The sequence below is a fragment of the Ursus arctos genome, unplaced genomic scaffold (genome assembly GCF_023065955.2).
Source record: "Ursus arctos isolate Adak ecotype North America unplaced genomic scaffold, UrsArc2.0 scaffold_33, whole genome shotgun sequence".
NCBI lineage: Eukaryota > Metazoa > Chordata > Mammalia > Carnivora > Ursidae > Ursus > Ursus arctos.
This window is the reverse complement of record NW_026623019.1, coordinates 15,095,392-15,108,143: the sequence shown is the minus strand read 5'-3', so window position 1 is coordinate 15,108,143 and position 12,752 is coordinate 15,095,392. Positions and strand designations below refer to the sequence as shown.

Below are 12,752 nucleotides of genomic sequence, written 5' to 3'. Positions count from 1 at the left end.
CGATTGCATAATATTCCACGGTTAGCTTGTCCCACACCAGCCATCCCTCTATAGATAGATATTTAGGTTGACAGATTTTTCGCTATTACGCATAACCCTGCGATGCTCGTCCCTATACACATATGCTTGCATTTATGACTATTTCTGGAGGAGACACTGCTAGATTTGGAATTGAGTCAAAAAGTATGTATAGAATCAGGGTATCAACTGAATTAGGGATAGGTCTGGTGCTTCATGTACATTAAAATCTTCATTTTGTGATTTGACTAGTACTTGTGCCATGTGTTGTAATCCTTACCACTTATTTTGCTTTCTTTTAAAGATCATCATAAGTATTCTTTTTCCACCCACCATTTTGTCACTGGAATTTAAAAGCCGAGCGGAGATGTCACATGTTCCCCAGTCCCAGGACTTCCAGTTTGCATGGTATTATGGCGACCAGAACCCCAGCACAAAGGAAAGTACTTATATGGTTAGTACGACATCATGGTGCACTCGGTTTTCATGGTTTTGACTGCACGCAAACATACACATGCACAGACTTTGTTAAACAATCATTTAGTGACCTTCATCATATTATCTGTGACCAGGCATAGCATGTATGATGTATCTAATTAACCCCCATATATGATTAAGCAAAATATCCCATTTCTTTGGGAAAGAACGTCTTAATTATATCTTGACAGATGCTTAACCTTTCATTTTCCTTTGTAACTAGTAGAATAAATAGAGTTACTATTTCTCCAAAGTTACAGTGAGGAGGGGCGCCTGGGTGGCTCAGTCGATGAAGCGTCAGACTCTTGATTTCAACTCAAGTCATGATCTCAGGGCTGTGAGATCAGCCCTGTATCAGGCCCCGCGCTGGGCATGGAGCCTATTTAAGATTCTCTCTCTCCCTCAGCACCTCCCCCACCTCTCTCCTTCTCTAAAAAAAAAAGAAAAAAGAAAGAAAAAAGAAAAAAAAGAAAGTTATAATGAAGATGCCTCATATCCTTAAAAATATTTGAAAAGGTTCAGGTTTAGATTTTGCATTATCTTCACTTTTCCACTCCATGATGTTTTTTTTTTTTTTTTTTTTTTTTTTTGTTACATCCAGTGACCAAATAATTTTACTTGAGTTCCTGGATGTATATGTTTTCCTGGGTAATTTGAGCTACTGCTTTTGCAAGCTGTCTTCACTGGAGAGTCTCTGGGATGCTGTCTGCGCGTGTATTTTTTGCTTTTTATGTCTCAGCTTGGATCATTAGTTATAAACTTATTACTGTAGGTGCACTGAATGTCTTCCCTGGTATTTAATACTTTAATGAGGCATCTTTAGCTAGCATCTTATTGGATATGCTTCCGTGCTTGTGAAGTATTTGTTACAATATTTAAAAATGCACTCAATAAGTATTCAATGAAAAATAAGTAATTATAAGTAATTATAATTAGTTTGTATGGCTGACATCTGTTGTGATTGGGTGAGCATCCATTCTGATTGGTTAATGCCTCTATCAGATCAGTTGTTAAAGACTTTGACTATCGTGCCTGCCTGGGAATATATGTATTCCCCCCCTCTCTCTTCTCCCCCTTCCTTCCATCCTCGCTTTACTAAGCCTGATGGTTCTCTCTGGGGTTCTCAGAATACGAGATGGCAGGAACATTCTAATCTCTGTGAAATGTATGAGCAGTTATCTTACAAAGCTGGGCTAATCAAGTTGTTACAATTGTGATTGTACTGGCTAAATGATATGGTTCATAAGCTTAGACCATTTCAAAAAATTGTTTAAGGAAAGATAAGAAATGTAGTGTTGACTTAACACCTTTAGAAATAAAATGAAGTCTTCATATGTGAGATATTTTGTTTGATTTTGCTTATTTATGTGTTCGAATTTAGTTTGTTGAAATGAACAATGGGGAAAGTTGCTTACCTACATACCTACCTACCTGCCTACCTATTTGTCTGTCTATCTATAAACAAATATGTAAATACGTTGGCAGTTGGTAGCGAATAGTACTTTGCGAGTAGATGTAACTTCGCTTTTGGCTCCTACAAGTTTCATGGAAAGATAAGCTCTCACAAATTCTTAAGGCATTATAGATGGCTGGAACATTCCACTAAGTAGTTGTTCTTAAAGGGAAACTCTTAGAGAAGGAATTCCTTCCTTAAATGGCAATTAACGTGCTTTTAACGTTAAAAAATATAGTAAGTTCTCACAGTTTCCTGAAAAATTAAACTTTGGCTCTAATGTAGTGGTCCTGTTTATGACATTGCCCACCTGGATGGCTTGGACATGGCCATATTGATTTATTAATCCATTGAATATTTACTGGCCCCCGTCCATGTGCCAGACAAGATGCGATGTTCTGGGAACACTGCAGTAAGAAGGCAGATGTGGCCCCTGGCGCCATGGAGCTTATAATCAGAATATCCACGATACCTCAGCATTATTCAATTTAAAACATTTATTAAAAACTGTCTCAAACCTGCTCTGTTATGAATGGGTTATAATCATAGTAACAATGTTCTTTTGTCTTTGAATTTAACTGGAGCAATAGTTTTTGATTACCTGCTCTGTGTTTGGAACGTTGCTTAGCAGAGAGTAGGGGCGGAGTCAGCATTCGATGGGATGTGGAAAATTTCACAATGCTGATTACATATCATGTGCTTGATTAGTTGAGGAACACAATTTGTGTTATACATTTTGGGAGAAAAGTGAAGACAGGTGAGACATAGATGTTCTTTTAACAGGTCTTTGTGCTTTGTGCTTGCATTTTATCAATTTTACAGACAATTCAAGCAACACTTGATTTATTTCTTGGCTTGTAAAAACTTACCAGTCTTGTGGGTGTGACAGTAGGGAGACATGTTTTGTGGATAGGTTGAAGAAATGTACTCACGTACTAGTCTAAGAAACATCAGAGAACATTCCTTTCTTTTCATTTAATATTTTTTCAGATCACACAAGTAATGCATTTCCTGTTTAAAAATTAGAACCACACAGAGCTCTATAAAGTAGGGTAACATCTCTTTGGCTTCTCTTTTACCATCCCTAAGTTCCCTCTTCCCAAAAGCAACAGGGCTACGAGTGATTTTTTTCTTTTCTTTTCATTCTTTCCTCCCTCCCCGCACCACCCCCCCCCCCTTTAAAGGCTCTTCTCTGTGCACACCTGTGTAGTCCGTCACACAACCATTTGTCTGCCGCACAGATTCTTACTGCTCATCACTTACAAGGGCTAACCTCTTTGGACTGACACATGCATTTTGAGAAACTGATGGAAGATTTGATGCTTTCCCTAGGAAAATACATGTACAACACAAATACTTGCATATTGTCACAGGAGGTTCGAGGAACTCTAGAAGCTCCGAGAGTCCATGAGCTTCAGGCAAAGCAGCTCTACTATCAAAGCCAGAATTCTAAAACTAATGCCGTGCCCCGACTTGCCCAGGAATTGGAAACTATATCACTGACGGGTGTCCATTTTGTCCTCCTCTATTATGAAAATAATTGTATTATCTGTTAATAATTTCTTGGGGATTTTATGATATTTTTAGGTTTTAAAATACTGATCAAGGAGACTAAGCAGAACAGGAACAGGGACCATTTTTAAATCCTTGGAACTATTCTTAGTTTGACTAGGTTTCATTATTTGGAGACTTAGCTTGCATTTCAGAGATATCCTGTGCTCCTTCCTTAAAAGGCAAAGATTTATACAATACACACAGTTTTCTTTCCTTCCAAGACTAAGATTATAATTTGGCAGGTGGGTGCCTAATTAATTCCTAACATATTTATTATATTCGTATATATAATATATATTTTGGATGTTTGCAAATGTTAGCGTTTTACTTAAGGCTCTGACAATGAATAATCGTTTATTTTGCAGAAAAACTGTGACTTGGAAAGAGGCCCCGATGAGAAACTAGATGAAAATCAGCACTTCAATCTAAAGAGCGATCCCCAAAGCCTTCCATGGACCAGGAAAATCTATGAGTTCTACAATGCTCCAATTGTCAAGTTTTGGTTTTATACGGTTGGTCTCATTGCAACAGTTAAATACAGTCTTCATGCTGGCCAGTAGTCAATGATGATTTTGATAACGATCTGCCTGGCTTGCCAACTCATGATAAAATGTAGAAATGCAGTGAGAAAAAAAAAAAAAAAGAATGACAAAGGGAGTAGGAAAGAAGATTGGAGGGAGGTGAGGAAAGGTTCAAGCAGATCTCTCCTACTATGGGAGTGAAAGAACAAGCATTTTCTTCTTTCCTGAGTGCTTCCTGTTAGCTCTGCTGCGACTAAGCACTTGAAACTTTGTGGAACGAGCAATTAATGACAGTGGTTATAGAATTAAGTGATGGGGGTGGATTCTTTTCTCATCTTGGGCAAAGAAATCAGCAGTTGAATTGATTTTTTATTTGTTAGGAATAATGTGTAACGTAAAAAAAAAAAAGCCAAGTGTTTGCTTTGTGTCTTCAATAACATATGATTATAAATATATAGAGCACAATAAAATTTTATTTTATTTTCCCCTCTCTGACCCCCCCACCATTTGGAGGACAATAAAATTATAGAAGTTAAATTTATGAACAGATATTACATCTGATATTGATCATAGTGATACAGAGAAATCATGACCTGCACTTTAAATGTAATGAGTGCTTTTCACATTTATTTTTCTAATGCTTATATATACTTTAAATTGCTCATGGCCAAGATTGTGTATTTCTAAAATATTTGAAGTATGATTACAAAAGGATATTTATCTAAATGTGTTGTATTCCAAAATATTTACTTGCCCATCCAAACATTTATTGCATATACTTATTAAATAATTGCATAGCTCTGTTTTCAAAAATTAAATCTTCCTTGAAATGATGAGGTTTCACCATGTTTGTGAATATGCAACAAAATATCCCAAAGGCTCTGATTGTAGCTCTGCGAGATTTTAACTGTAGTCACATCATTGGGGAAAAAAGTATTTCTATCCTTAGAAATTTCGAGCTGATGAACTCTTATTTTTCTTAAAAGATTTATTTATTTATTTGAGAGAGAGAGAAAGAACATGCAAGCCGGGGAAGGGGCAGAGGGAGATATTGTCCAAACAGACTCCTGCCGAGCGGGGAGCCTGATGCAGACTCGATCTCACGACCCTGAGACCCCGCACAGGGACCTGCACTGAATCCAAGAGTCAGATGCTTAGCTGACTGGAACACTCAGACACCCGTAGCTGACGAACTCTTCGAGACAGGAGTAAAGCTCAGAAAATAGAATAACAACAACGAAGACTTAACAAATGCAACCAATTAGCCAGCCGGGTCTGCCCGCCACAATGGACAACGTTAGCAGTGAGCACAGGCGTTTTTGTCTTGGCAATCACATTGCTACATTATGATGTGTGTGCTTTACTGAAGCATTGTCTTGTTACAAATGTGATGGTGAAGAAGCAAAAATGTAAACATGTTTGGCTCTTTTCTTAACATAGGAAGGAAATCGAGTGTCAGGAGCAATATTGCCAGTAACTATGGTGGCTTAGTATCTGGTCACCATGAAGTCAATGACAAAAATGAAAAAAAAAAAAGGACTGTTTGATAGAACAGATTTATTTAATTATGTGTCTAAGTGGTCATCACACATGCTTAGACTTTGAGGCATAAACCTAGAAAAATATAGAATTAATAGAATTTACCTTAACTTTCTTGTATGCTTTTCTACCAGGCTCTTTATCCCAGGGGCAGCAATACCCATCGTGCCTGCCCCAAACACTGCCTGTTGTTTTTCATCCCGGCTGTGTAGTTAAAAGTGGTTTTAGCCATGTTCTACGTAGAACTGAATTGAGAGGGTAACATACCAAACTTAGGTAGAGCTCAAAAAGATCTGAGAAATAGGGATTCAGGTTAAAATAATATGGTTCACCTCCTTGAGAATGAACAGACACACACACACACACACACACACACACTTCTCTTTATTGATCTGGGGCTTTGATGTATCTGTTGATCAGTGAACCCCATGCACTTGTCATTTTTAAAGAACTTCACTGTCTCCTGCATTGTTGGTTTTTATGGGAATTGGTAAAGCCTTTCTGGAGGACAATTGAATAATATGAATCATGGTTTTGAGTGTATGCCCAGCAATTGTACTTCCGTGAATGTATCTTAAGAAAATAAGGACTTTAGATAAGATTGCAAAGCTATTGATCACGATGTATGTGTGTGGTGTGTGGTTACTGTGTCTTAATTCTTTGAAGATATTGGAAATCTAGGTTTAATATAAACATTTAGTAATTAAACATGCATTTCTTGAATGTCCACCATGTGTTAGGCTGAGTGCTGAGTGCTAAAGATACAAATGTCAACAGTCTTTTAATTAGAAGGACTCACAGTTGGACAGTACTTTCCCACTAACCAGTATGTTTTAATCAACATAAAATAAAGCTCCCAGAAAGGGCACCTGGGTGGCTCAGTCGGTTGGACATCTGCCTTCGGCTCAGGTCATGAGCCCAGGATCCTGGGATCGAGCCCTGAGTCGTGCTCCCTGTTCTGCTCCTCCTCCCTCTAGTGCTCTCTCTCGTGCTCTCTCTCTCAAATGAAAAAAATAAAATCTTTTAAAAAAAACCCAACTCCCAGCAGAAGTAAATGTCACAATTTATTACATTTGAAAATAGGCATCTACTGATACTGCTCATTGGTGCACTTGAGACACACGTTTTCTATGCTTAGATGGAGGGGACGGTGTGTGATTCTGTCTTGGCTTGTTGGCATGCTGGCGTCCGCAGGGTTCTGGAAATTCTGGTCAGGAGCCAACAAGATGAGACGGTTTCCCCTTCCATGCATTTGGAAACAGTGACCTTCATTCCTTCCATTAAATCCTGGAATAGAAAACTGCAGATTCTTGTGCTTTCCTTGAAATCAGGTTATCCATAATTGGAGGGTGGTCCCAGTTATATTTCCATGTTATGACATGGAAGTCCCTGTGTGTGTCTCTGCTTGGCTGTTTGTGTCTGCTTGGCATTCTCCGTTACGACTCTCACTCATGTCCGGGCAATGCGTGTCCCCCTCGCAGATGGCATACTTGGCATTCCTCATGCTGTTCACTTACACTGTGTTGGTGGAAATGCAGCCCCAGCCCAGCGTGCAAGAGTGGCTTGTGATCATTTATATCTTCACCAATGCTATTGAGAAAGTCAGGGAGGTGAGTCATGCCTCTACCTTTGTCTTCTACACCCCTGCGAAGAGGTGTTGCGGGTTTGCAGTGAACATGGACGGACGGGTCAAGGGTGGGGATGAGACAGGCAATGCTGATCCTAATTTGCTTGCTACAGGAAGGGGATTTAGGGGAAGATCTCTGATCTCAACCCTTACTCCTTGCCCAAGACTTAACTGGTGCTGCGCTTTGAAAGCAGTTGTTTTTGAAGATGTCCTAGTGTGTCTATCAGTCTGAGAGTGATGCTGCCTAATTGTTGTTAGACTTTCCAACTATTTGATTTCCCAGAAGGTTGTTTTTTTTTTTTTTTAATGAGATTGATCTTTGTAGCCTACCATTGCTTGCGTACTGTCAGTTCCATTTCACACTAGGCACAGAAGTGGCCAAAGTTGTGCAATAGATAAAGAACTCATTTATAGCTTTTGAATTATTTTACTGAACACCTTTGAAAATTCAAGCTGCAAAGCCCTGAGGCAGGTAGTCCAAAAAACAAAATAAAACAGAATCTTTATTTTTAGTTTTGCCAACGAGTCACTTAAAAAAAAAGAATTAGCATCCGCGCCGTTGTAACTGCAGTCAGTTACGTACTGTACAGTTACGACTTTGTTTTACGTTTCAATGTGTATGTGTCTCAGTGTGTAGGTATCTCTGTGTCTGTGCATTTATATGCACTTGGTTTGTCCTACAGCTAATATGACCGACATTATACACTAAGTAAATGTATTCTTAGTAATTATACCTGTATCACCTGCTAGTTACTATTGCAGAGTCTATAGAAAACAACTCAGGAGAAAAACATGATCTGAATTCCACCATTTTTTTTTTTATGCTTCAGGGGAAGAAAGTTAATTATTTTACATTTGAATTTGTCTGATACTCTGTTGCAGGGGTAATTTCTTTAATGGTGACTTCTAATATAGCCTTCTTAGTAATTTCTCAACAACTCACTAAGTAGCAGTAGCAGGACTAGATTGCAAGATTCCTTGGCTTCATACCAGTCTCCTCTGCACCTGGCTATCCCTCACAATAGTAGAATTGTAGGTATATAGATGGCTGTAATATTGAGTTTTAAAATGTCTTTCTGGTCCCCTGTGTTACCTTAGGATTTATGAAAGCTAGGAAAAACTTCTTTTTTTTTTTTAAACTTCTGTTGTTTTTTTTTTTTTTTTCAAATAGCTGGTTCATACTAGTAATGACATTAAAGCGCACTTGTAGAATTGTTTTAATAATTCATTTTCCAGGGATCACTGAAGTCTCTAAAATATCCAAGTGATCTAAGGTGTGGTGGGATTCAAATTACTCTTTAAGGAGCAGTTGATGGACGGAAGAACATTATTATGAGGCTCTCGGGTTATACCCCATTCTTTAAATTTCCCTCTTTCTTCTTTTAGGTCTGTATTTCAGAACCTGGAAAGTTTACTCAAAAGGTGAAGGTATGGATTAGCGAGTACTGGAATGTAATAGAAACTGTGGCTATCGGCCTATTTTCAGTTGGTTTCGGCCTTCGGTGGGGCGACCCTCCTTTGCACACAGCGGGAAGACTAATCTACTGCATAGACATCATATTCTGGTTCTCACGGCTCCTGGACTTCTTCGCTGTGAATCAACACGTAGGTCCGTATGTGACCATGATTGCAAAAATGGTGAGTACAGTCTGCTTGTATATTCGGGGGTCCTTCGCAATGGTTCTACTTACATTCATGGTTCGCATTCAACAGTTTTTTTTTTTTTTTTAAGATTTTATTTATTTATTTGACAGAGAGAAACAGCCAGCTAGAGAGGGAACACAAGCAGGGGGAGTGGGAGAGGAAGAAGCAGGCTCCCAGTGGAGGAGCCTGATGTGGGGCTCGATCCCATAATGCCGGGATCACGCCCTGAGCTGAAGGCAGACGCTTAACCACTGTGCCACCCAGGCGCCCCCACATTCAACAGTTTTAACTTTAAGAATTATTTATAGAAGCACACACATCCAGCTCATTTCATCTCTGCTTTCCTTATAACCACAAACTCATATTTAGCAAACGTCCTTGGAGAGTATATTGGGTGGTTGATTTGGATACTCTCCTTATTAGCTTTTTGGGTAGGGGCCAGATAGTATGATTGAATCAAATTTGTCTCGCATCATAGTAATCCTCGTGGGTGAGATTTGTGTGAGGCTATCACCAGTAATATTTTCTGCTAAAGTATCAATTTCTCTTTTTATCTCCTCACCCCTGGCCAACTCTTAAATAGTCCATATTATGGGCCACACCCTGTTCTAAGTACTTTGTACCTATTAACTCATTTAATCTTCAAAATGACTTTATGAGATAGGTACTATTATTATCTACATTTTACATATAAGGAAATGGAGATTAAGGAGATCTCCCAAGGGCGTAAGCAGGGGAGTCAGGATTCAAATCTGGACTGCCCGGCTCTGTCGTCTGAGCCTGCTGTGCTGTCGGGTTAGCCTTCTCCAAGGGGCCTTGTACAGGGCCTGAGACCCACCCTTTAGGAAGTATAACACTCCCAGATCATCTTTGGCTCTTCCTTCTGGAATTCTCACTGGCAGGGAAGGGGCAAGTTCTGGAGAAAGAAGGGTAGCGTGAAAACAAAGGAGAACAGAAAAGGGAGAGCCTCCAGGACTCCAAAGACAGATTTTTCTTTCTTTATACTTTTAGACCAGCAATGTTTTCTCTAGTCTTGGTGACATCGGTATTTGTCAGATAGGCTGTACTGAGGTAACGAATATATCTTAGTGACTTAGCACAAGTTTATTTCTCCCTAATGCAAAGTTTAATGAGTGTTCATGGGGGCTGACCTCTACCTTATAACTCAAGGGATCCGGAACCTTCCATCTTGTGACAGAACCATGTCAGCATGTGGCTCCCACGGTCTCCTATGGTGGGGAATGAGAAGGATGGAGAAAGTCTGACAGCTTTCAACTGTTCTGGGCAGGAAGTAAAGTAACTTCCCGTCACTCCACAGGCCATCAGCTAGAATCAGTCATAATAGTGCCAGCTTTGTGGAAGGCAGGCTAAGAAATGCACAGGAGCTCATGGAATACCCGTGGCATGCTTGTCTCTGCCACAGTGAACAAACGGGTTGAGTTGATGTACTTTTAGTAAGTGAAATGAACCTGACCTGATCAAGTTCTCAGACTCTCATCAACTCCCGGAGACAATCCTAGGCACCAGCACTCATTTGACTAATTTGAGTACGCCCTATTGCTTTGTTTAAGCACAAATTCTTTACCCTCAGCACAGTTACGTTTTTCCATAGACCACGTGGACATGAAACATATGTGCAGAGAGAAGGAGACGATTTAGCCAGAGGAAGCCCAGCTCTCCATGGCCTGGGTCATTGTGCTCAATGACCAGAGAGTCTTCTTGTTGCGAGCTATCATCGTGAATGCTGCTAGCGTTTGATTTGTCCTAAATTTCAAATCTGTGGTAAATTCTGGTTGTGCCTTTGCTATTTTGCAGACGGCAAACATGTTCTACATTGTGACCCTGATGGCCATAGTCCTGCTAAGCTTCGGGGTGGCGCGCAAGGCCATCCTTTCACCAAAGCAGCTTCCATCGTGGAGCCTTGCTCGAGACATTGTGTTTGAGCCATACTGGATGATTTATGGAGAAGTCTATGCTGCAGATATAGATGGTGCGTAGGGGATTTTGCCATCATGCCAAAATCGAACCCTTGCAGATAGAGTTGTACTCTATCTACAAAAAAAAAAAAAAAAAAAAAAAAAAAAATCTGAAAAATATTCATCTGGGTCATAAAGATGTCAAAAAATTGTGGTACTCTGCAAAGTTAATGTGCTAAATATTTGTGTTGAGCCATAGGGCTGTGATTCACCTTATCTCTCATTCTTTTAAATTCTTTATTTGTAGTTTGTGAAAGCCGTCCGTCTTGCCCTCCTGGTTCTTTTCTTACTCCGTTCCTCCAAGCTGTCTACCTCTTCGTGCAGTATATCATCATGGTGAACCTGTTGATTGCTTTTTTCAAGTAGGTTATTTTAATTAAATGTGGTAATTTTGTTTCAGTCGAAATCAAGGTTACATCAAGATGATCTCACATCAAAATCTATTTTGAGTAGAGTCTCATATTTTGAATATGTAACCTTTGGTTCTTGTGTGTTTCATTCCCCCCCCCCCTTTCCACTATAGTTTTAACACGTGGTTTGAAACCTCTGGTAGGAAGGGAGCAGAGCACGAGAAAAGAGGAAAAAAACAATAAATGGAGAGAAAGTAATAAAAGCAGAATGAAAGGAGATCATGCACCGCAGTAAAGCAATATGGTGGAGTCATGGAAGAATACCAGTTGCTGAGATTAAAAGCTGACCGCGGGGTTCTGGATGGCTTTTCTTAACTTGGCTCCAGTGTATCTTATTCTCTGCTTTCTTCTATCTCATTTTTCATTTCTTCTCAATCTGCTTTTCTCAATCATCTCCTTCACTCCAATCTTGTGACATTGGAACGTCCCCTGGGTCCAGACCTTGCTCGTCTCTTATTTACACTTTGGTGATCTTGGTTAGTTTCCTGTAATGTTGACAAATTCCAATTTATCTCTCCAGCCCAAATCTCTTCTTCAAACTCCAGTCTCACGGATCCAATGCCCCCTTTCACCACCAGTTGGATGTGTAATAGAAGTCTAAAATTCTAAACGTCCCAACTCTTGATCTCCTCTCTTCTCTTTCCCAGCATATACTTATTCAACCTGTCATCTTTCCCAAATCTATGGAGAAGACCACAAGTTTCTGTCAAGTCTCCATTTCCCCAGTTGTTGAGATTTGGAGTCATTCTTAATGCCACTTGTATCTGTCCCTCTAAACTGTCAGGAACACCTGTTGACTCTGCCTTCAAACAGATCATTGATCCAACCACCCCTTGCCACCCCTCTGCTAGCAGAGAGCCTCCCATTTATTTCTCTGCTTCTCTATATTCTCTTCTATATTCTTCTTCTATATTCTCTTATCAACACGGTAGCCCCTAGTGACCCTTTAAAAACATATGTCCGATGATGTCACTACTCTGTTCCAAACCCTCCGTGGTTTCCCATTTCAAAGTTCCTACGATGACCTAGAGAGCCCCAGTGATTCGGCTTCCCCTCTGCTTTTCCAGTCACGCATCACACGACTCTTCCCCTAACCCTCTCCTCTCCAATCACACTGGCCCCTCGGACGTTTCCAACCAGCAAAGCTGTGTTCGCAGCAGCTCTTCTCTCTGTCTGGAGTGCTCTTCTTTCAGGCAACCGTGTGGCCCATTTTCTCACCCCCTTCCAGTCTTTGCTCACCCGTTCCCTTTATCATTAGGCCTAACCTAAGGATGATGTTTGAAAGTGCAGCCCCCCTTTCCTCCAGCCATCTCTGTGGCATGCCTGGTCCCCCTTACTCTTCTTTCTTTATATCTGCTTACAAATACAAATATATTTTATTATTTATACTTTTTTTTCTGTTTAATTTTCTCCTCTACTGGAATATCAGTGCCACAAGGACAAGATGTTTTATTGTCTTTTTTGCTGATGAATTTTTTCCCAAGTACCAAAAAGAGTGCATAAAATGTGAGAACTGACAGAATAATCCTAGTC

General features: G+C 39.9%; 1 protein-coding gene across 3 annotated transcripts in view; it reads left to right on the top strand.

The window, feature by feature from the left end:
• TRPM6 (transient receptor potential cation channel subfamily M member 6) overlaps nucleotides 1-12,752 on the top strand; it is a 187,709-nt gene that overhangs the window by 123,220 nt on the left and 51,737 nt on the right. For all 3 annotated transcript variants that reach the window (XM_048218395.2, XM_044391103.3, XM_057305640.1), the window contains 6 exons: nucleotides 323-472; nucleotides 3,868-4,014; nucleotides 7,044-7,172; nucleotides 8,576-8,827; nucleotides 10,649-10,823; nucleotides 11,057-11,171. In XM_048218395.2, coding sequence (XP_048074352.2) covers nucleotides 323-472; nucleotides 3,868-4,014; nucleotides 7,044-7,172; nucleotides 8,576-8,827; nucleotides 10,649-10,823; nucleotides 11,057-11,171 — 968 coding nt within the window. The remainder of the gene's footprint in view (nucleotides 1-322; nucleotides 473-3,867; nucleotides 4,015-7,043; nucleotides 7,173-8,575; nucleotides 8,828-10,648; nucleotides 10,824-11,056; nucleotides 11,172-12,752) is intronic.